This window comes from Ptychodera flava, chromosome 20 (genome assembly GCF_041260155.1).
Source record: "Ptychodera flava strain L36383 chromosome 20, AS_Pfla_20210202, whole genome shotgun sequence".
NCBI lineage: Eukaryota > Metazoa > Hemichordata > Enteropneusta > Ptychoderidae > Ptychodera > Ptychodera flava.
The window spans coordinates 20969722-20995250 of NC_091947.1; the positions used below are offsets into that span (position 1 = coordinate 20969722).

The 25529-nt window shown below is 41.2% G+C and overlaps 1 protein-coding gene across 3 annotated transcripts in view; it reads left to right on the forward strand.

Annotated features, from left to right (window-relative positions):
• LOC139120296 (alpha-1B adrenergic receptor-like) overlaps positions 1–25529 on the forward strand; it is a 131337-nt gene that overhangs the window by 64825 nt on the left and 40983 nt on the right. The window contains exons 1-3 of one of the 3 annotated variants that reach the window (XM_070684616.1): positions 16166–16497; positions 18580–18674; positions 19926–21126. In XM_070684616.1, coding sequence (XP_070540717.1) covers positions 20019–21126 — 1108 coding nt within the window. In that variant the 5' untranslated portion in view covers positions 16166–16497; positions 18580–18674; positions 19926–20018. Of the gene's footprint in view, positions 1–16165; positions 16498–17865; positions 18037–18579; positions 18675–19925; positions 21127–25529 lie in introns of those variants that run through there. The other 2 variants (XM_070684617.1, XM_070684619.1) reach the window with 2 other exon arrangements.

Below are 25529 nucleotides of genomic sequence, written 5' to 3' on the forward strand. Positions count from 1 at the left end.
GACAAGATATTTGGGGTATTTTAGCGATAACTCTCATCTTCTAGTCTTCAATATCATCTCATGGACGTCCAAGTTACCGACACGTCCCATTCTATATTAAACAGTTACCAGTTTTGGTTAAAAGTGGACAAAACACTCGTGGTGGTTCGTCGGCTGCCAGCGGTCCCCTCGCTCCAATGTACACTAGAGATGGTAAGCCAGCGGCCGGCGGTCCAGTCACTAGTACAGTAGGCCTACACGCCGGCAACCAGTGATCCCCTCGCTGTAAAGTGTAGGGCCGCCTCTCCCAAACCATAGACAGTCTGTGCCCAAACCCCAACAAAACGATGGCTAGCCGCTAGCCCACGGTTACGTGTGGCTCGATACACAGCGGCCGCCGTGTGGGTATGCATAGTAAAATTGCATACCGCGCAGCGGCCTCGTTCTGCATGGCAGGGCTGTGTGCTACCGGCGTGACACGGCCTCCCGTATAACGCCGGTAACACACAGCTCTGCCGGCCATGCAGAGCTAGCAGCGGCCGCTATGTATCGAACCACACACGTATCCCGTAGGTTTAGCCTCAAAACGGAGTGTGGCAAAGGCAAAAATACTCGGGCTGAAACACTCCGTTTAAATTTAGCTCTGGGTAGCAGGGCTAGGCTGTGAGTTACCGGCGTTAGGGTACGGCCAGGCCGTATAACGCCGATAACTCACAGCCCTGCCACCTAGAGCTATGTATAGGCTACTGCAAAAATATTGTAGCTCCATATATTGGACTGTGTGGATATAAAGATTTCTGCAATGGGGATCGACATGTCGTGTATGTGCCGGTCTAGCCCTGCGAGTATAGTGAGAGTGTCTGGCGTTGCGAAGGCCGGACACTCGCGCCATACGTAAGGCTTGTACAGTTGCGTTGCTCGTCTTGTCGAACACGGAAAACGATGGACGTTCTCTCAACACGCGGCAGATTTCTTCAAAACTATTAATTTATCATGATTTGTGTGATCTTTGAGGATAGACGAGGAATTACCAAACAACGAGGTGGTTTATTATCATGGTATTTGAACCCGATGTATCGAACCACACGTATAAAACTGTGTAGAAATCATGTGGGCCAAACGGCGATGACAGTGCGGCTCGGTGGAAGGCCTGCAGTGGGCTCCCTGCCATACCGCGCCTAAGGCATCGATATGTTCGCAGTGTTGCTATGAAGGGTCATGGTTGTACGTCTCGCTCGTGATCTGACCTGTGAACTGCCTGAAATTGGCGTAGTTAACTTGACTCTCTGGAACTATCACTGTTAACTTGGACGTTCTTTAGGTGATATTGCCCACTTCATTTCATCAAGTATGGTTTCAAGTAGAGCAGGGCCCAGCCAAACAGAGCTAGGTTTCAAGATGTCACGTTATCACTGAAATGCTCAATTAATATTTCGTCAAACATTGGAGTATGTGGTGATCGGATTCCCCGCTGTTGGGGATTCATCGATCGAAGGAAACGTGAACCACGAGTCTTTTGAATAATATAATTGTAATTTCGGGCTTGTTGGTTTTTTTTTCTGTGGCGAGTGCTCGTTTTTTTTTCTTTTTTTTCTTTTTTTTTGCTGTGGCGAGTCCTCATTTGTTTTTTCTTTCCACAGGCCCACGCGTTTTTTTTGTATCTCTGTTCATGTCGTTTTTTTATTTTTGTCTTATTTATTTTATTTTATTTTATTTTTTTGTAGATGAGATCCACTTTTGTCTAGAGCCATCACTGCCGAATTTTTTCTCCGATTTTCTCTCTTTACTGTCAAAGCGGCTGGTGATTCATATTATATTTTGATTATCTATAATACGTTTATTATGAGACGTAGTGCTTTTAATTTTCTTAAGTACATAAATAATTTTATGTATGCACGACTTTTTTTTTGATTCTTTTAATGATTTTCTGTGTGTGGTTCACATTTTTATTTTTTGTACTATTTTTTCCGAGTGGTAGTAGTGATTTTTAGTGATTTTCTTGTGAATTTTGTGGACGTACCACTGTATAACATATTTTTCTTTTTTTTTTTTGTAAAATCAGCACTCATTGCACCTTTTACGCGAACTATTATACGTGTATATATGTCGATAAGTATGGATGTATGACTTTTTCAAATCGTTGAAAGTTGTTTATTTCCTAATTACGCTTTAAAGATTTTTTCTCAAGTTAAAATGAAGTATTAAATTATATTTCTGTCTTTTTTTTTAGTTATACTTTTCTTACTTATTTCCTTCCTAATGAGACCGAATTTTTATATCAATTGAGAAAGACAGTTTATTTTTGCACTGAATCGATAAATATTTTTGAAACATTTGGCGCCCCGGGAATCGGTCTGCGTAATTCTGGTCTTAAACAGGAAAAAAGCGTGTCAACACATGAATTCACCGCACAACCGCTGCTGGCCTCGAGCGCAAAATAACGCCGCCGATCTATAGCTCTCCACGGCAGTCGCGCCCGTCACCGCACATAATCACAAACTATCGTCCCCTATTACCTTTGTGTCGCGGCAAAAAGTGGAGGTCAAGCGTAGATTCCTTTGATGTCTACGGCCATACGCGTTCATTCACCCTGGACAAAATCGCAGAAGTAGTGGTTTGAGAGAGAGGGGACCTCTCTTTACAGCAGTAATTTGACGATGCCACCGAAGGGTAAAAACTCGAAGTTATAGTGGTTAGCATATAAAGTGAATCTAGACATGTCGGCACATTTGTAGGCCGAAAGGAATATCAAAGAACACCCCTAAAGCCGTAATGAGAACATCATTATTCGTCTGAAGATTAATTATTTTTTAACTGATGGCCCCGTTGTAGGGTGTGCCGTAAGGGATGTGACGACGCAATTAAGGCGGGAGATTTTTCATTTACAAATCCTTTCGTTCGAAGCCATTCTAGTGTGTGTCAATTTTATTGCTTGTGATTACTGTCTCAGTAATTGTTGCGTTTTCCATTCGTCACAATCAATTGTCGAGAGGTGCCACATGCTGCCGGTATCGCCGTTAGAAAAAAGTCATTGCAAAAACAATTGAATTGTCGGTGACCTTGCATGTTGTTCGTTTCAATTCAATTTTTCAGTCTCGAGAGCATAAGCGAGTTGGGAATTTGATTTGAAACACAAAACGTGTCTTAGGATTGATGGGGTAAATGTATATTGGTTCCACCACGCCCACCGCGTTGAAATCGACCCCCTTTAGGGTGATGAGGAGGAAAGATCTCTACGATAACAATTTACATCGTTTTCATGGTCGGTTATCTTTTCATGTAGATTGTGTTGGCAGGAAAGTTTTTTTGATCGTGATTTAGGCGGGATGCTTCTCAACAGTTTGACCATGCTGGTTTCCTTAAATTATCAACAGATTTGGTGAATTATTCCTCGCTCTTGAAAGACAATTGTACTGCAGGAGAACTGACCATTTTTAGACGTGCTGCCTCGCAAGATTGTTCGATTAATGAGACACCTTTGATAATGTCCCTGGAATCTTTGTTGTAAAATGCAAAATTATGTGCAGGCACCGTCGCTACTTCAGACCTGCTGAAAGAGACCAAACTGAATCGATCGTCGCCTCAAGTGTAGTGTCCCTGAGAGTATATGTTTAACGTTTTTGAGGTAGCTTAATCAAGCCTGTACACTTTATCCGCTTACGTAAAAGAAATCTTTACAACTTTGCTGGCCAGTCGAGCAAAAAGTGGCAATTTCGGTACCGCTTGAGCTTGTTCGAAACCACCGCAATGGGGCGGAACTAATTGGCAGGGGGAGACAATTTTGCTTCACAATTGGTATGACGACAGTCGCTTGTCAATGGTACTTTAACAACCATTCTACCTTGATCGCCTATACTAAGGACTTGAATGAAAAAGATTTTCAAACCATACGAAATACAATGTAAAATAGCGAAAGCCCATGCAGAGTTTTAAAAATTAAATTTAAGGTAGTATGCGCCTCGAAATAAAAGACAAACTTTTGCTCAAACTTTTCTCAAGCAATACTTCAACCATTCTCATTCAAAATAAAGAATAAAAATTGGGTGTCACCGCGCAATTTTTTGTACTAGGGAAACAAATTGCCCAAGATTCACCGATATTTGGAAGTCAAAATGGTCGCCAACCCTGTGTGAACTATATTAAGAAAAATAAAATTTTCGATTTTCGAAAAAACTAAGACGACGAAAAGTTTTCTTACACCAAGAGCTATAAAATGAACCCGCACAAGTGGTAGATCAGAAAAGAATTGTTAAAGTTTGAATGCAGGATGCAATGCAGAACTCACGAGACTCGAGCTACAGCGTACCCTTTCATGTATTCATTGGCACGGCTGCTACGTTATCGGTCAACAAGGTTTTACTATTTTCGTGTAATCACCGCAAACAGTTCTGACTCGGTATCTGCACTCGACGACCGTTTGAACGATTTGCTTTCTCAATGAAAATATATAGCTCCCGTCGAGTGATCTCGTTACGTCTATATCATGAAACTGTCAAATACCTGGAAACTCCCGTACAACCTATTTTTTGTAATGAGTGAGCAGGTTAGTATCTTTACGTTCATCCACGATCACGTGATTCATCAAGTCATTATTGTGGTGCAGTAGTATCGACGGAATACATTCTCTAAATTCCCACAATTTGGACGTCACCTACATGTCACGTAATACGTCTGCAGATCTGATGAGAATAGGGTACGTCCCGTCGTAAACTATACATTTCAAGACTAACGTATTGCGGCACGTAGGGACTGAGACAAAATATATTAGTTTGTTGTACTGCCCTTGCTTTATCGCTGCTACGTGACGGTGTCGCTCAGACGAGTAGGCCATCGCGGGAAAATTTCGATGCTGCAGAACGGTTTTTGCTGTACGAAGTGTGGATCGGTTGTGTGCGTCAGTAAAAACCATTGACACCAACTCGACCGACGTATCATTATTGAACTTACCTACACACTTGCGTTTTTATTACACCTCTCCAAAGAACTATTGGTCCCTCACTCTGTATATGTCGAATACCGTCCCACGGTTATGTTAGCTGGAGGCTAGTCGTTTCCCCAAAAAGTGTCAGGTGAAGATAATGACCTTCACGGGCAGACGATGCAACTAAAGCTAAGTGTTACTGTCAAGGGTTGGAAAAGATCTGAAAAATGGCTACTCAGGAGGTCGCGATAGCTTTTTATTCTGTGTGAATGAATTAGAGTTCATAGAATATACATCTCTAAAGGTCAACACTAAAACATTAAAGCGGGAACATCTCCATCCGGAAATGGAAATCAATTTTGTTGATGAAAAGGTCACCGCGGTTGACGGCCTACACGAATAAATATTTCAATGTTTCAGTATTACACTTCTGTAATTTTATATGAAAGCTCGGTCGTTTGCCCTGGTGATTTACGTTTCTCTGAAAATTTGTATTCCAAATTGATCCCACCGAGCAAAACAACATAAATTAAACAAACAATATTGGTTATTGTCCCCCCCCCCCCCCCCCCCCCCACCCCGTATTCCATCTTGTTAACCGAACGTGGACAGAAGCATTTAGTTTCCAGGCCAAAACGTCATCACACAGCTCAGTTGGTATTCACTATTGATCGGTTATTACTGGCAGCAATTGTTTCTCGCAATTACTGGCACGCGATTAATTTAATACAAGAACCATATAGCCCTAAAAAACAGCAGTAGGCATTATTGAACCAACTTTGCCTATTGATGTGAAAAATGTCGAGGTTAACGGCGTAAACAATTTGAAGTGGCCCCACTAGTTGTTTTAATTCCATTCCGTATGAATTCCTCTGATTGGTTTTCCGACTTCGCTTAAAACAATTTTTTTCCAAGCTGAATACTTCCTGACTATTGCCAGTATATTACAGACTGTGTACTCACGTATCACCCGTTGCGATGCGCGTCCTCGGGCAATGACTTCCTGTCGCTAGGCAACGAAGTGTTTGCGGGGCTGAGGAAAATGATTTCATATGCAGGAAGCGGCTGGAAATTCTGCGGCAATATTGTTCTTTGGTTAATAAATCCACTCCATACTAACTTTTAATTGTACGTCGCCTGAAATGAACCTGTTTGCAACAACGGAAGAATGAAATTTGGAGTTAAAAAACTCTTAAAAGTATGTGAGCATTTTTACCGACCGAGCAGAGCAATATAAGATAAATGCATGACTGTGATCGGATCGGCACAGCCGACCATAGGTACTGATAGAAATAAATAATACGAATGTTCCTTAAATGTCGATTTTTTAAGTAAATGGCTATTACAGCTATTAAACAAGTTTACTCGTAAAAGATTTCGTGATTTTGAATGACCGACTACAGGACGGAACAAATATATGCCGTTTTTTTAAATTTCAATTCGAACTTTCGCTTACATCAAAGAGAACGTGTAACTGCTCCCTTAAAACCGATGGTAATATAGTACCAGCGCGACTCATTCATGTTCTTATTTTCCATTCAGACTCAAGGCCATTTTATGGAAAAAAATACAACATCCGCTAAATATCCAGGTACTTTTTTTTGAAATCCTCAAGGGCTTAGCAAGGAAAAGAAAGACTCCAGCGGGTGTATGTGTGCGCAAGATTGACCTCATTGAACGCGTTTATTGATTCTTCAAGGGCGAAGTTCACTAACTTCTAGCCATAGTAGAACGATTCATGTACGACCCGGGCAATCAATAATGACAAGAGTACAGAGTTCGGTGAAAGTACTAGTAGACCTTAGGTCCTGGCTGTTTGTTTTCTCTTTTGATCGCGGCGTAGGCAACTATGCCTCCCTTTTCTCTTCCACAAATTAGGGTAGGAATTATCTGTCTTTTGTGTCGGACAATTTCCTCAAGCACGATTAGTTTCAAGCTATTTGTTACTGCACTTCGCAACATTGTTTTGATTACACTTTTCATTCCTCTGTCAAGCTTTAGCAGTATCTTGTTGCGGCGTATTCTTTTCAACTGTTCGGCATACTTTCGCATTTACGTCGGTCCGGCACAAACTTACGACGCACCACCGACACTTCAACGCAATGTCGATTATGCCTCTCAAACCCACGGCAAATTCTTTCTATTGTTCCGTCAAATCAGGTGTCTGACGTGTGCGATGCTCTCTGGCGACTTTCTCGACGCAACACACGTCATCGCCGGAGCAGCTAATGCAATCAGCGGTGAATTCAGACGGATTTTGGGTCGGCTGTGATTATGATTTGTTTTCCAATGTATGAATTTCTGTCTTCAGCGTGTGCAAATGCATTTCTACCCTTGCCTTGTTAAGTCTACGTTAGCTGCGATCAAAATCGTCAACTTCAGCAACTTGAAGGTTGACAGAAAACTCATTCTCACAATCATGGAAGCTCACAGCATTTGACGTACTCGAAACGAAAGAAACTCCATACTGTTTTATTCACATTTGGTGCTTTGTTAGCTTGGACTATTGCGTGATTTTCTGTTTTCGTATCGCTTTGTAAAATTCAGTTTGGGAAGTTAATGCGTAGTGCAGTTCAATTGCTGACGTCATCACCAACAACTTACTGATATTCATGTATTTCTACCAAAGAAACAGAGCCGCCAATGTAATTTGTCAACACCTGAGCTTTATTCTTGACTAGAGTTCATTCGTCAACAAGGACACTACTTATTTAGTTATTGATACATTTCAGCGTGTTTGCAATGCTTGTAAGGCTTATTTCAACAAAGTCGACGGAGAAGAAGATATACTGATTTCGCGACTTCAAAATATAAACATATCAAAAATAACACATACTGTTCCACATTTCCTCCATGTGTAGGAGGAACTTTTATTGTTTCTGGAACATGTCATGATGTACGAAATTGAAGATAAAAGTCTCTTCTGTGTACAAAGACAATAACAAGTACTACGATTACCTTGCAATATTTACCTTAAATAGCTTCTTCCTGTTCGCCTTGCAATGTGTTTAATTAGACAGATAATCATCGATGATGAGTCGACAGTTTTTTTTTATGCCTGTCCATAATAGCGTCTCTTTACCGCTTTTATTGACAAAAACACAATACCTCGAACTTGCCGGTATTGCCGTCGACGTCATGCCATATCATTGCTGAGGTCATTATCACTAACGTACTGCGTGACGTTCTTCTGAAATTCCGCAGAATGCATCGTAGTTGCAGCGCGTTCGTTTTTGGGTGCGTCATAAACATACCTTACAGATTACTGGAGTAATGTTGTCACGAACATTGTCTATGCAAAATTGCTGAAATATTTCCCCTGTATTGACGGCACAATATCGATCGTTCAGTATAGATTGTACAAATCAATAATTCTAGGAGTCGATGCATATAATATTCACAGTGAAACTCGGATATTTGTTCAAGAAAAGTACATGTACTTGCATGATATTTGGTAGTATATCAGAAGCATTCTCTGTGAACTTGAACTTGAGGGAAAAGTAACTTCTTGGAAAGTTCTAGGAGTAAATAATGCCATAAAGATATCTTAGCACAGTTCTTGATGGCTCGTATATTCGAAAAGTTAAAGCAATGTGAGCGCCCACACAAGGGAAAAATTAAATCTTGGTCGAATATTTTTGAAGCTTTTTGCAGCTTTGTGGATTGAATAAGACTGCATTATCGGACATTTCCATCCCTGTCGCAACTGCCAATAAACTGCGCCGCCGCAAACAACTTTATTATTTAATTTCGAAATTCACTGTCAACCTTGAGATATGTGAATATTGGAGTGTTCTTATCTTGACGTCTAAAGCGATAAAATCGAGGATAATGTGAAATGTTGTCATGGCGTGAGATGTAGTTCGGTCCAGACGCAATATCCGGAAGCCCATCCCAGCGAGTTTCAAACAACGGCAACCGTGGAGTGAGGCTTGTCGTCTCTGTACTTCACGAACCTCCCTCCACCTTGATTTGAATTCCGCATAGTCCACCTAGATTTAAGTTGCGCTAAATCCAGCTTAATTGAACTGGTAAAAGTTCTACTGTCAACATTAGAACGTTTATTTGAAAATTCCTGCATGGGAAAATGGCTGCATGGACAAATTAAATAGCTTTCTTCATCCTCACGACTGAGACGAATTGATTAAGGCAGAATGCACCTTTGGAGATTTCTGGACTCTCAAACTTTTATCATACTTTTGTTTGGTCTATCACTTGTGTGGATTCATTTTGAAGATTATTGAGTAAATAAGGATTTCAACAGCTTACTTTCGTGAAAATCGAAAATTTTATATTCCAAATAGAGTAAAGACAGGCCGGGGATGGCGACCACTTTGGATTGAAAGTGTCGGTAAAGGTTGGGTAATCTGTTTCTCTAATACCAAAGTTTGAACGGTAACCCCTGATGTTTTATTATTTATTTGTAAAGGGAACGTGTTACATGTAAATTTTCCGTTCGTAAAATTTGAGCAGAAGTTTGAGCCTTTGAGTTTCGAGGCGGGAACCACGTTAGTTTTTCCCCAAGATAATACCTTATGGCGTGGCAAATAACGGTATTGAGAGAAAGGGGTCAAATCCGCTCATGCGCGGTCGTCAAGATGTGGGGAATGAGGGCAGTGACGTATTTGATACGTCACGTGGGTCGCAAAATTAAACCTATAAAGTACCAGTCTGAGAGCTGTGTTTGACTTTTTCGCAATAAATTCATGAAGCAGAGCGAACGGGATATTCCTATCGAAATCGTAACGATCGAAGCTTTTCATTCGTGTTCTACTTTAATAAAAATGGCACAGGTTCTGACTTACTTCGGGGAAAGCTATGTTTTATTATCATGTGAAGGAGTCGTTTAGGTTATATTAAGGTAGTATGCGCCTCGATGTGAAAGACTTAAACTTATGCTTAAACTTTCCTGAATGAAATTTTCAACCATTCTCTTGCCAAATCAACAATAAAAATCGGGGGGGGGGGGAGAGTGGTCACCCTGGAAAGTTTGGAAGTAGCGAAACAAATTACCCAACATGTTGCGATATTTGAAATTCAATATGGCCGCAATGCCTGTTTTAACTTTATGGGTGAAAATTAAATTTTGGATTTTCCAAAAAGTAAGACCGTAAAAGTTTTTCTTTCTCCAAGAGCTTTAAAAAGAGCCCCCACAAGTGGTAGACCAAAAAGAATTGTAGAAATTTGAGAGTCCGACTATCTGTCCCCGAGGCGCGTTCTACCTTAACTTGATAAGAATTGGTGGTCACGATCGATTAAACATATATAGTGTGCCTACGTACACGATCTACTGCACATTTGTTTCTCGCCAAATTGACATCTTTTACCGATGGTGTGATTTCCAGCTGTTAATTCTATAGTCTTAGAAATTTAAAACTGATAAAGGCTAGCGTGACGTCACTTACTTCCCCTGGCACTGTTTTCCGCAAGCTTGCTAATAGTCTAATATCTGTAACTGTGTACACATTAGGCAATCTTCATTAAGATGGTTTGCCGCTGAATTGTCAAATTAGCGGGGATTATTTATCCGCAACACAGTCTCATATCTTCATTAGTACCCCTTACGTCATCACAAAAAAAGAAACTATCTACACTGATGAAAATCCTTCTCATCATCATCATTATCATAATCATCATAATAGCCTCCGTCGATACCGCCGCCGTCATCATCGTCATTGTTGGCGTCGTCGTCATTGTCCTCCTCCTCCTCCTCCTCCTCCTCCTCCTCCTCCTCCTCCTCATCATCATCATCATCATCTCTTTCGAATCAACTTAACTCACCAAGATTAACTCAAGATTAACTTAACTCTCAAGGAGTTCTCTCAGAAAATTAGTTAAGAAAATTATGTGTATCACCTCTGGTCGATCTTTGGCGAAGAAACTCCAGGGACATTTGAAATAATCCTACGCATCACTGTGCACAAACGTTTTCCCGATCAGTAATGGGACACCCTCAATACCACAACAGTGCGCATAAGATTTTCACTTTGCCCGATCGATGCAAAATGACTTCAATTATCGCAACAATGGAGTCAATTTTTTTTCACAGTGCAATATGTCTAGCGTTATCTCTGTTTTACAACAGCCTCTAAACATCTCAACGTGATCCCTCCGTGGGTGAAAGCTGATTGGTAACCAGGGAGAAGTTTACCTTTCAGCGTCTGGGCGCGCTCAATACGTTTCTCGCTCAGAGGAAAAGAGTGAATCCATTCCTCAGTTCTTGCCGCGACGTCCATGCGTACATCCGCAAATTAAGTTCACAGTGAACTTAAGTAGGAAGCCTCGTGACCGATGATGACCGACTCGTATCATTCACTGCCAATTTTTTTTCGACTTGTATGCATCTCTTAGCCTATAAAGTTTCGTTTCAGCAAAATCACTGTACGGATTAGTTCAGGCGATACACTTACGAAGCAAAGTCACGTTTTGATCAAATATCGCCTCGACATGAATCGTGTCTCATACTTGCGCGATGCATCATCTACTAGTCCCTCTAGTCTGATAACTGCTAGTATCCACGATCACTATGCGTTCAAATAAACCAAGGCTGTCTTTGATCATATTGGTAGCGAAATAAATACTCTGATGGTAGATTGCCATAATTGATGCCCTCGGAAAAATAAAATCACCTACAGAAGTTTTCAAAACGCATATTATCAAGTTCAAATGTTTACTCTAAAAGTGAATATGAAGGTGCTTGACGTCGACAGAATGACTGTCTGTTTAGATAATAAATTGTGCCAGCCGCCATTTTCCTAAAAACCAACATTTGGACCGTTAAGATCACCTTCAGAGTTTCCGTTGATGTCTCAACAGGCAAACACGTTTTGTTTTTATGTTTAAAAATTACCACCATATGACTCTTTTCCGGAGTTCAACGCTCTGTTAATCAAAAGTGTGTTCTAACAGTCGTTTTGGTGATTTTGACTGTGATGGCGGTGGCGTAGGTGGTTGTGGTGATGATGATAATAATAATTATGATCATAATAAGGATCACTATTACCGCAACCATCATCATCATCATCATCATCATCATCATCATCATCATCATCATCATCATCATCACCACCATCATCATCATCATCATCATCATCACCACCGTGATCATCATCGTCGTCATCATCATCATCATCATCATCATCATCATCATCATCATCATCATCATCATCATCATCATCATCATCAACAACAACGGCACTTGTAAACCCACTTAAACAGCCATTATCATTATTTTTATCATCATTGTCGTCACAAGCACCACTATCATTATCTTCTAAACATTTGATTTGAGTTGAAACGTGGGAAAACTTCGGAATCTCTTCTGTGACTATAAGAAGTCCAATGTTGAACGTTTAGTATCCGCTGAACAAATGTGAATATACTTCGACTTCCATTCCTTATTGTATAGTTTAGCGAAAATGTCGACTCAAAATTTTATAACTAGATTATTTTTCCTCTTCTCAGATTGTATAAATCTGTTCGTTTAATCCTCTTAGATGAATGATCTTCTTTTCTCGTTTTGTAGACTGATCTGTCATGCTCTTCTGATATGGTATCAGGCTTCAATGTGTGGGCGTCGTCGCATTTAGGTTTTTCGGACACCCCTCCAGGTCACATGAAAGTTTGTTCCTGTTTGGCGGTCTTGAAGCTATTAATTCTTGCGCATGCTCGTTTTCCGAGGTACCAAAACGTCAGTATTATGGAATGGAAACAATCAACTTTCACATCACGTTAAAAACCCAACAGTCACAACCGCCTTATTAGCTTCGCCCAAAGCTTTTCATGTCGCCATACAGTCTCTGGCGTTGACTGAAAGGTGTACGTGGTCGGCACAATTTTACCTCACCTCCAACCTGCCTGTCTTTCAAGCGACGCAATAGGCGGTGTCTCAAAACTTTTGAGGCGCACTTGACAGCCTGGAAAGTAAATTGGCGGGATTTTTTGCCTTTGCATTCACGGAGGTTCGACAGGGCTTTCGTTGGGGACCTGACCTTTCGCTACAACGAACTATATATCATGATATTTTCACGAATGCTGTACTATTGGGTTTGCGACTTCAAAATGAATTAATCTCTAATTAGAATCGAAAAATAAAGTGAAATTGGACAAGTTATTTAAACAAGCTGGTTCTGTTTCTTCCGGCGAAATTAAACCGTTACCATGACTACCAGTAATTTTGGGTCGTGTGTCTTTTGTATAAAAATTCTTTCCAACAATGTGGCCAAATGTTCATACACTTACGAAGCACGCCGACATATATATAGGCAAGGGATTTGTAAGTGATAACTTGATCCATCGAATTTTAACTTGGTTTTCTTTTTTTTAAACGTTCGTGACAGATTTTTTTTCAGAGAATATTGACCATTAAAATGATAATATTTAGGGCGAAATGCAATTTCCCTTACATGACTCAAGCTAGCCTCGACCTGAAACTTCGGAGAACAATAATTGATAGAGAGAAAGCATTTATCATGCGTATATTATCTAGTTTCAATCCGAAAAAGAACACTCATATAATTGAATTTACGTTGTTTAGGCTAAATAGAACAAAGAGGTGTGATTCTTGTAACATGCCTCAGAAAATTACGGTAGGTGGGTCAGAGAATTTTTTAAAATTTTTGTTTTTGTTGGCTAAGACCCATAAAATACTGTAAAATTAACTCGACATGTTTTGAAAATGCGAAATAGATGTCTAGAGTCGGAGGGTTTCTCCAGAGTAGAGCGCGTTACCGGAAACACGTATTTTTATTCAGTCTTAATACATGGCAATGAAAATTATGGCAAATAAATTCAAATCAATAATCATTTACGGTTGATTGCATAGTTAAAGGTCACTTTGCAGTTTGAACGCCAGCTGTACTTTTCCTGTTGAGAGTACAGCACCTTGAAGTTGACAAATGAATGAAAGATTATAAAACCGGGAGCGGTTCGCGATTCATTATCATATATTCACACCACCTTTTAGCTTAGCCTTCAAGTGTCATCGGAACATGATGTTAATAACATATAGAAATGTTCATAGGTCACGGGGTCAACTCAGAAAGACTATCTGCTGGGGGGGGGGGGGCTAGGCCACAGATGAGATCTTGGGAGAGGCGATACAAATCGAAAGGGCAAAGGGTGAACAGATTGAGAAATTGAGTCAAACTTCATCAGTGGAAAGATGAAATACTTAAAATCCATGAAGAATACCCAGACTTGCTCGCTTTCCTACCTAGGCAAAAATATAGAGATTTACATATTTAAGAGGACAATTACTTTTATTTTGATCAATCGTGGTATTCAAACACTCATCCCTCGACAATGAACCCTTTGTTTCATTTGAATCGATAAGCGTTCATATTCTTTGACCTCGATGGCCTCAATCATGCATAAATTACACGGCAAGTTCGCGCTTGTGTATCCTTCGGGCTTTTCCGTTGCCGGGTGATGCCCTGTATCATGAAACTAGGCAGTGAGTAGGCACGGCACATCATTAAAGACAATGAGTTAATTTAGGAAAAGAAATCACTTCGCTCGGGTCTCTTTAAATGGTCGCAAATAGAAAGCTCAGTTCAAAGGGTACATACATACTACACCCGATGTCGCAAAAGTAAACCGTCGAATTTCGGTGTAATTAATGTTAAATTGAGCTCAGTTCGAGAAACCAACCGTGAGGTCGTGGCTTAGTCACGCTCCTCGACTTGATTGGAAAAATGCAGACGACGAAAATAAAGGTTTGCTTCTAGATACCCATCGTGCAACAATATTCATAAATAACCGCCGGCAACATCCCTCACTGCTTATTCATCGACGAAGTGGTGTTTCCGCGCGAGGCAGACTTTCTCAGAAACTAAATCCCTCCCATGTTATCCCTGGTGTTTCTTTCTTGCAAATATTATGACTTTGTTCAAATGCTCACGAGAAAATAGCTCAGTTTGCTCTCTCTAGAATTTATTTACACGAACAATGCACTGTTCTTGTATTACAAACAACGGGGACTTCGTTGCAGAATGGTGTCAGAACTCTTTACCTCCGATTACACTTTCAAAAACTCGATTTTAGCAATGTTCAGGGTTTGTCGTCCTGCTGAAGGCTAAGAGTCTTTGAAGCAAATGTTCAAATCACGGTCACGCCCGGAGGGATATACCAATTTTCAAACACTAACCAATCAGCGGACAGAAAAATGGCAACACCGATGAGAAAAAGGGGAACTGCAGCGGAAAGAGATCCAAGAATCACGTGATCGGCGAAGACTTTCAGTTTTTACGATCTTCGCGGGAAGCAGTACAACTCAACACAGTTGATTTCGAAAAAGTTGTAAATTTATACTACAAGAATCCCCTTGTCCTCGTTATATGTATAGTATTTATTGCATTCTTAATTGAAGATTTGTATGGTACTGGTCTGTTCTGGTATGTATGTATGTATGTATGTATGTATGTATGTATGTATGTATGTATGTATGTATGTATGTATGTATGTATGTATGTATGTATGTATGTATGTATGTATGTATGTATGTATGTATGTATGTATGTATGTATGTATGTATGTATGTATGTAATGGGATGGTGAGAGGGGAGGAAGAGGGGGAAATCGGAGTTATCGATAACTCTTATCATGGATTAAATACATGATTGGGCAGTGTCCGGGCAGGTTGTGAAGCCCGGTAGTGAATCAATTGCATGTATGTGGTCTGTATTTAAACCCCACAACAATGTAGAATTATATAAGGTAACATGGACGTAACATGCGATAGTCACGCCGCAATCGACAGCTTATCTAATGATATTCCCCCCCTTTTCAAGTGAATGTAACGTGATTAAGTATACATTATACGGTACTTGTAACACAAACAGGGCGCAGTTTGAGGAGCCTTTCATAAAATCGTGTATTTAAGGGTGCTACAAATGTTGGAAAACTGCTGTAATTACCGAGACCTGTGTTGAGGATTTCCTCCTTCAAACACAAACGTTTCAACTTTAGAGCTCTGAAAGCCAAGACTGTGTGCAGCAACTATAAGACTTAATTTCGAGCGTATAAAGAGTGGTTTCGTACTTTCACAAAAAATGGACAATTTTATGACTTTGTCAAGTCTTGTGAAGTGGTGTGGACATTCCGTCGACGGTGTCGCAGTAGCGTTCGTTCATTCAGATATTCTGGTCGACGAATGGACGAGCAGAGGTCTTCTCGTGTGACGCTGACTGGACGGGAAACGGCTGACGTCATAGAGATAGCTCGGGCTTATTATGCAAAACAGCCTGGGCACTGCCTCTGTAATGCCCGTTTCATTGAGCTATATATAGTGAGGCCGATGAAAGCTCTGAACAGTGCGCTAGTGCCAATAGCCAAGGCTGCCTCAGTGAGGCCGGAGTATATCGTGCGCGTAGGCACAACGTTTCGATGCTACCGTGTGACTCCTACATTCCAATAGAAAAAGTTTTTTTTTAATTCCATCGTCTCAAGGGAAACGGAACGTGTAATTCCAGGATATCTTTTTAAGTTTGAACGACCCTCCAACTCCCTTTAGACGGGATGAACATCGTGCCTGCTCAATTTTGCCGAGTTATTGGTCGTGACCGTCAAATTACCAGTGTGGATTTCCTTTCGCTATGGTAGGTTGACAGCGTTGGTTTTTATGTTATGAGAAATGTACTGTATAAAGCTGAGTACTGCTCGCAGTGATCAGGGGGCAATGCCAAGACCAGATAGATTTCATTGCTATACGCATAGCCTCCTCAGGGGATACTTTTATTGGCCGTATGCCGTACCACACAGCTGTGCGTTCCTCCGATGATATCCACCAGTACAATTCCACAACTACAAAATCGTAATTGAAGTCCACTTGATTGTGTATATATTTTTTTGCCTATGGTTATAATATTCTCATGCAAAAAACTGTACCGGCTTAAACGACAGGTTCACAGATATGCCGGTCAAATTCCAAAAGTAATACCGGTTCGAATATATTCAGGGAACCGGTCGGCTGATAGTAGGCAATGTATAGTGTTTTTTTATCACTGATTAGTTGATCGGTCAATAGTAGTGGCGGGTAATAGAGTGGTGGAATGATAGGCGCGTATAGATTTTGGTGACGTGTATCCCATAATCCAGTTATTATGTAAAAAATTCATTAATGGTTGATTCGCTAATTGATGACTGAATGGCGCTTTCAACTGGAGACGGGTGGGTGGGTGGTGTTTACACGCGCGGTTATCTGAAAAAGATTTCGCTCACCATGGTCTGTTGCCGTAAAAGGGTCAGGGTGCTCAGCATCGAGTCATCGGACGGACATCCGCTGTCAGCTACTTGTCATCGGAGGGATGCCGTCCAACTTGCTGTCATCAGTGTCGCCTGAGTGACGTTTATCTTTAAAATTAGCACACCTGACGACAATTGTTTAATTTAAACAGTTTAAAAGCCAATCTTTTCGGTTCAGTAATTTCTTTCTAGTGTGCGATAGCCGATGAAATAAACACTTTGTGTGTCTGATTATAGGGTGGAAAACCAATACAAGAAAATGCCAGAGAGATCACATTCCTCACCTTGTGTCGGCAGCAACGAGGCGTGAGCTCGTCAAAAAGTGTCAGGAAATTGGCACCTCGGTTTTAGAAGATCTGGTGAAATTTACAATGCGACCGTGTTTTATCCTCTCGTTTGTTAAAAGCACGTCACCGAACGCAATCTTGACGAGAATTACTAATGACGGAGAAACCGATTCGACCCTTTAGCTGTGTAACATGACGTTCGGTGACACTGTCGCGCGCGACCGTTCGGATTTGATGAAAATAAAGGCGAGCGTGGGTCTGGTAGACTCAAAAACAGACAGACGAAGGATATAGTTAGAAATGGCGGACATGAATTATGCAAAAACTAGAAAGTGCATGATTGTCTTATTTACTGACCCCTGTGAAGTTCCCATTGTAGTGAAATTCTTTTGTTAGTTGTTAGAGAGAAAGCTAAGATTTCGTCGATCAATAGCGTGGAGGGTCCAGAAATCGAAAGCGCGCCATACGTCGACCTCACCCGAAGACATCGCCAATAGTGCACGTAACCGGTCGTTTGGCTGCCCTCTGAGTGCGATTCAAGCATCACTTTACATCTGATATAGGTTTTCAGTTAATGAGTACTCTGCAATCAGACTTTTCTCACAGGTACCGTGCCCTTTTATATCAACACACTGGTGGGAATTAGTTAATCGTCCCCACGGTCGTGTGTACATGTGTGTGTGGTTGCAACATGTCTGTTGGTATTTCCAATTTGTAGTGTGACAGCCCTTGTCTCCACCTGTCAGTAAGATGTTGATCTAGCGACAGATACTTGAATCGCAAAGCACGCCCGGCAGCTTGTTAAAAGTTGTATGTTTTAGCGCCGCCCGATATAGGCGTCATAGCTCGTCTGATGACCATCTCTTTTAGCGACCACGTTAATTCGACATTACAACCCAGGGGTATTTACAATCCCTCGCAACAAAGAAGCTAGCCAACCGTGCAGCAGCCAAGCAAAGATCGATTCGCTTAAACATGGGCGCCTATACACGCAAACACCTCCGGGTTAAGACAAACTCACTTATTTTTTTTTCAGCTGCGGAGCTATACCCCAGAACTGTGAACGATCATGAACTTGACACTGACCAAAGAACACCGAACATTCATATAGGTATTTTTTTTTCTTTCTATTTTTTTATTTAATACTAGTGAGGAGATTGCCACATGGAAAAAGATGTGAAGCTGTCACAACCCCAGTGGTCCAATCGAACGTGGAAATTTTGAAATGCGAGAAATTGACGATGGTGAGTAGCACAGGATAATCACTCTAATCCACTATTATTACGCAATAGATTTGATTTGCGAAAATAGAACTCTCATTGCGCCACTGCGAGTGCCAATCATTTAGTATTAATTATGGACACTAATTGCCTTGTCATAACCAAGTCCATGAACACTCTTGACGCCGATAATCAGGACCACTGCCAACCTGCCGTCGAGATATAACGCTGAGGCAGTTGCACTATAAATTTTTCGATAAACCATGATATATTTTTTCGCCGAAAGATGAATGAAAAAGGTCCTTCGTTAACGAAAAGATGCGCTATATCGACACAAGATATCATTAAATTCTCATTTCATGGCTCCGCACGTTAATTGATGAATAATTTTTAAAAACTGTGAAGGCACTTAAATTTCACAAGTGCTATCTCATCAATATAGTCTTGCCTTCGAGTTCATTTATGGCGCCTTTAGCCCAGACGACCAAACGAGAGAACCCGATGAAAAGTGTATTCTAACGACGATATGCGCCTCGGGGACAGATATTTGGATTCTCGTTTTTTTTACTATTCGTTTCTGATCTACTCTTGTGGCGGACTCATTTAAAGCCCTTTGAGAAAGAAAGCTCTTTATCTTTTTAGTTTTTCGAAAATCGAAAATTTAATTTTCCCTATAGAGTTAGCATAGGGATTACGCCCATTTTAAACTTCAACCATTGGTAAATATTTGGTAACTTGCTTCTCCAGTACATAACTTTGTGCGGTGATCCCCGATTTTTTATTTGATTTAGTAAGAGACTGGCTGAAAGATTCATGGAGAAAAACTTTGAGCAAAAGTTCGCCTTTCATTTTCGACGCGCATACTACCACCTTAATGTTACACTGCCGCTCGCTTAGAAACCGTTCACAGGGATGGCCGTCCCTGCAACCAGCATAAATAACTAAGAGATTCCACCACAGAAAAATATACCCGCAGTGAAACTGTTTATCTATGAAAGTTAGAGGGCAGTTAACAGCAATTGGTTTCGTGTTATAGGTGATCCGAGGTGTATGTACGTCAAATGCACGTTAGTGATCTTGTGAGTCCAAGACTTGACATCCAACAGGAGAGAGTGTATAGGCTGAAGACTTTGTAGGTAGCATACCTCCATGACAGGCCATTGCCATCGACATTGTGGCTAGAAAATGGGCCGGAACCATGGAATACAGACCGCCTAGTTTTTTGTGTGTGTGTCCATATATATTTTGTTGTTGGTCCTTTTTTCTGTTTTTTAGATCGTCACGAAGTTCAGACTCTCTAGAGACCTGAAGGAGAAAGGAGCTATTGGAGCATAAACGAAAAGGTAGCACGGGAGACCTGGGTCTATTATGTCATCTATGTTAAACACCAGTAGCAGTTTAGCAATGTCTTACACCAACTCGGTGCCGCTCAACGCTGTCATGTCGTCCGCTGTGATACAGCCGCAGACCGCGATGACGAGTCCCCAGGACAGACAGTCGGAATACGTGACGTACAACAGCATGGAATATGATAATTTAGAAGTTGCTATCGGAATGTTGACGACCACCGCCGCGGCAAACTCGTCGAACGCGACCGACGTCAGTGCCTTGCCCCCACTGCCGTCAGTTACCTTTGTGGTTTTGTCCACCATCGCCTTGGGAGTGATGGTTCTGCTGGTGATCTGTGGAAATGTCCTTGTGTTGCTCGCTGTCGCTTTGGAACGCTCTCTTCGAAATGTGACGCATTATTTCATCGTCAACCTAGCGGTGGCCGATCTCCTCCTTGGGACGACGGTGTTGCCATTTTCGGCCACCTACGAAATCATACCCTATTGGCCGTTCGGACCCACGTTTTGCGATATCTGGGCGGCTGTCGACGTTCTGTGTTGTACAGCCTCCATCAATAGCCTTTGTGTGATAAGCATAGATCGCTACATAGGGGTTACTCGGCCCCTCCAACACAACATGATCATGACAAAAAGGCGTGCCGGACTTATAATCGCCATGGTGTGGCTTTTCTCCGTGTCGATATCGGCTGGACCGTTGTTCGGATGGCGGGAACCGACGAAAGATCCTCACAACTGCCCCATTACTGACTCTCTGAGCTACGTGATCTTTTCAGTGGCGGGTTCTTTCTATATCCCGCTCATCATTATCCTCATACTCTACTACCGCATCTATCGAGAAGCCATCATACAGACCAAATTCTTAATGCATGGCGAAAAGACCGGCAAGGGCAAGAATGACGTCACCCTGCGGGTTCATACGGGTCAGCAACGGAAAGCGTCGCCCCGGCAAGGGAGCACAGCTTCAGGTTCGCCTATTATGAAGGGAAAGCAGAAAGCCTCTGTTCCGTCAGGACTCGGTTCCAAATTGGCGAGGTTCAACAAGGAGAAAAAAGCCGCGAAAACCCTCGGCATTGTGGTGGGAGTGTTTATAGTCTGCTGGTTACCGTTCTTTCTGCTTCTTCCACTGAGTAAGTACATAATTAATTTTACTCAAAATACACACTTCCCCCAACGTAACGTCATTTGAAACACGTTTTATCGTAGCGCTGTGATTTGCAATTTTATACATTAAAATACTCGCCACTTTTTTCTCGTCCGACAATGTATCTACCACTTTCTGTTCACAGCTGTCATTTTGGGCACGTATATCCTTTGCTTTTCGAGCACTTCATACTCAAGCCGCATCGCGCGCCGTGTCAAATTGAAAAGTTCCGCCAATTCTCAAACCAGGTGCCTTTCACTCCCGGTTCATTGAGCCTGCGCAGTTGTTGTTCGATGATCCAACAAGGACACCCTACCATCCGATACGTGGCCCGTTTCTGTTCAATTCTCTGCTTGGTGACATAACGTCACACCGAAATAATTGCTTCTGGTGCATATATCGCACTCTAATGAGCCAAGGAATTCATATCTCATTACGGTATGCCGATACAGTATGCTTGTGCATATTCCTCCCATCACCAGAACTCCCAGCATGCTCTTCGATTACACCCCTTATTCGTTATTCATCGTTCGTGAATAACGAGAAAAAAATATGGATTGACACGTGGATATTTTTTTCAGCGACGAAGTGAAAAATGAACCCGGTCACTTTTAACCACGCACTCATGAATACCAATGTATTCAATGAACAAACTTTCTTGCGTCCCAGTTATTAGTCATTGGAAATGACATCTACATTTTGGTGAAAAGTAATAAATTTACTCCCCCTAGTGGATACTTCCATTATAAATCCATTACAGAACCACCGTATAATTACCATCGAGTCGCCGCTGTTATTGCTCTACCCACTCAGCCCTTGTCAGTCTAGTGGAAATAGTCTTGTTTTCATAACGGACTAAAAATGCAACAGTAGCCATTCCATCGACGGACTCCGAGTTACGGATAACATATTTCAACTTACATTGGAGAGAGAGAGAGAGAGAGAGAGAGAGAGAGAGAGAGAGAGAGAGAGAGAGAGAGGAGAGAGAGAGAGAGAGAGAGAGAGAGAGAGAGAGAAGAGAGAGAGAGAGAGAGAGAGAGAGAGAGAGAGAGAGAGAGAGAGAGAGAGAGAGAGAGAAATATTTCTTATACAACACGAGAAATATATATATATATATATATATATATATATATATATATATATATTATATATATAATATATATATAGGCCTAATATACACATATGTATAGATACACACATGTATAGATACATAGATACATAGATAGATAGATAGATAGATAGATAGATAGATAGATACATACATACATACATACATACATACATACATACATACATACATACATACATACATACATACATACATACATACATACATACATACATACATACATACATACATACATACATACATACATACATACATACATATATGAATAGTAAGTTCAGCATGTGGTGTCTTTTTTGTAAGATTTTAATTCCGACGTCAAGGTCTATTGAATTATATGCCAATGGATTGTTATATAATGATTTCTAGTGTCCGCATATTCTGAATATCAAACACGTTTACCAGTTTTATAGCTAGCAACGGCGATTGCTTCTAATTATAAGGAAGGTGCCACTCTGTGCTGTAGCCATACGCTGCATACGGTGTTCGGTATTTTGGTATTTGGGCATAAAGTTTCAGGCCGCGTGGTGTCAATCTAAGTCTGTGTAGCATTCCGATAAGTGCGGAATGTCGACACTACGCGAGTCCGTACATGCCCGCTGTCGTGCAAGGGCGTATGTATTAGGCAGGGGAAAAAAGAATGACCCGGTAGCGAGGTCCACACGTTGGTCTGGTCGTCGTAAATACCGTGCAATCGCTGATCAATTTATCCCGTGTAATACTATCTCATACCACATTATCGCTGGTAATGGTAAACCACGAAAATATCTTGAAATTCTCAGGCTCCCCAGCGATGCTGCGTACTCGGTAACAGCTCCGTACTTCGATGGAATGTCGTCTATTTTTCCCCCAAACTGTACCGCAGAAAAGCGAAACTGACGCGGTGGAAAGCTTGTATTTGATGGACATCTTCGACGAGAGTCCCGATTAGACACTGTTTCTGGACAAGAAGGAGAGAGTGAAAAGTAATAGAATCCCCCCTTCACACAGATCGGTAATCCTGCACCATTCCTTTACAAATAACCAGTCTCGTCTTCTCTTCTCGGTGTAACTAACGTGTCTGTAAGGCACAGAGTCAACAACAGCTGTGAACAGGGAGAGGTTGTCGCCACGAGGACCACCATTTGTAAGCCAAAAATAAACTCCCGTTTCTGGTTTATGTGTCTCCGCGGCGATGTACAAGTCCGAGGGGCATTTCAAAGAGCGAAAACTGCTTCTTATACGATGCCTTTGCCGTTTGATATAAAGAAAATACCAAAATTCTTCCTACCAATTAAAGATCATGAAAAAATGTCATTTTTGGTTTTCTTCAATGACATAAAAACAGGATAACAAAGATATTCATATTTACGTAATTGATGATACATACATACACCTATATTCATGCTGTATCATTGACGGTTACGTAACGGTCTAAATACATTTTGTTCCGTACAAATGCTCCTCGTTAAAGTTGTTCTCTTTGTGTATGTATGTATGTATGTATGTATGTATGTATGTATGTATGTATGTATGTATGTATGTATGTATGTATGTATGTATGTATGTATGTATGTATGTATGTAGGTAGGTAGGTAGGTAGGTAGGTAGGTAGGTAGGTAGGTATGTATGTATGTATGTATGAATTCATGCACATGTATACATATTAATATTAAATTATATCATCATATCACAATAAGGTTTGCGAACGACATTTAAATCAATACACAACATCCGGCTGAGCGACGTCATGAGTGGATATGCTTAATGGATGAATAGAAATAGCGTAGTTCCTCAACGCCCAAGGGTCCATGATTCTAGTACTTAACATCGATTGCGTTGACATAACATGCTTATGAATTAAGAGTTACATTGAAGACGTTCAAATTCTACGGAAGAAAGGGTGAGGGAAATGCGGAAGCATCAAGCTTGGATGAAAGGCACACACACACCATCTCAGTCATTTACCAGTGATCGATACTGAGAGGAGAAGAACGTTTTTCCCTGTGACGAACAAGAAGGCAGTTTATTTATGATTTCAATGCGCGATACCCGTGAATTTGAACACGCTGTCTGAAAATCACGGTTGCGTCTGACAGATGTCATTATTAGCTATCAGCTGTCGAAAGCGCAATCCAAACGCTTTTCAATTACCGCTATAGCTGCTCTATATCTCCCCTGAGCGTGACCGTATTTCGCCTTCTGTCCGCTCAATCGAACGTTTCTGCACCCATTATCTGTGAATGATGCGACGAAATTCGATGTAATGGTATATATTTCACAAAATGAATGTACCATTTGCCACAGCTGCCGTTGGGAGGGTCACCGTGCAAATTTCAGTACTAGAAAAATAATAACCAAAGATTTTCCGATATTTGAAATTCTAAATGGCCTCCTTCCCTGTGTTATCTCTACGGAGAAAAATAAAATTTTTAAAATTTCGAAAAACTAAGCAGGTGAAAAGTTTTCTTACACCAAGACCTTTAAAATGAACCCCCACAAGTGGTATATCAAAAAACAATTGTAAAAGTTTGAGAGTCTGTCCCCGAGGCGCATGTACCTTAAAAAAGAAACAGTCGAGAGATACATCAATAAGTATTATACTTTGCTAGAAGCAGAAAATTGCAATGCATTAGATGATGTATATACTTACCCAGGCACGTAAAATGGCGAGTAAAGTCGGTCACCGTATTCCCACTAATGGCTTTCAGTTTTACGTTGCAGGGCCTGGTATGAACGTCACACAGAATGTTCACCGAGGTATATTTTGAAATACGGTTTGTTGATTGGTCCATACCCTAGGGACACAGATTCCCATGGAAACAGCAGCTAATGCCGCAACATCCATTTTGCCACTTTTACTTTTGTTTCGAAAATGCTGCTTGGTAATTCGTGAAAAAAGGGATACAAACCGTAATAGAAGGTTGACATGAATTACATGTTAAGGCCGTTGCATTGTCAGAAACGTTTTTAATTGCTTCACACTCTGGATGCATCGGTCCTTCGACGGGAAATTACCTAAAATCGTCATCGATACGCCGCAGCGGAGTGTGGATGCCGGTACATGGGCCGCGTGGACCCGTCACGGTTGACTTTGATTTACAAGGTTTCAATTAACCATAGAGTGGGCAATAAAATAACCTGTTAAACCCGTTTCGCACGGAGGCCGAGTATAAAGTGTCCTCCTTTCTTGTTTATCGTGGCCATTTCGCCTGTCGTATTATCAAACGAACGAGTAAAAATCTGTTTTATATGGTGTGAATGCAAGATGCAACGGTATTAAC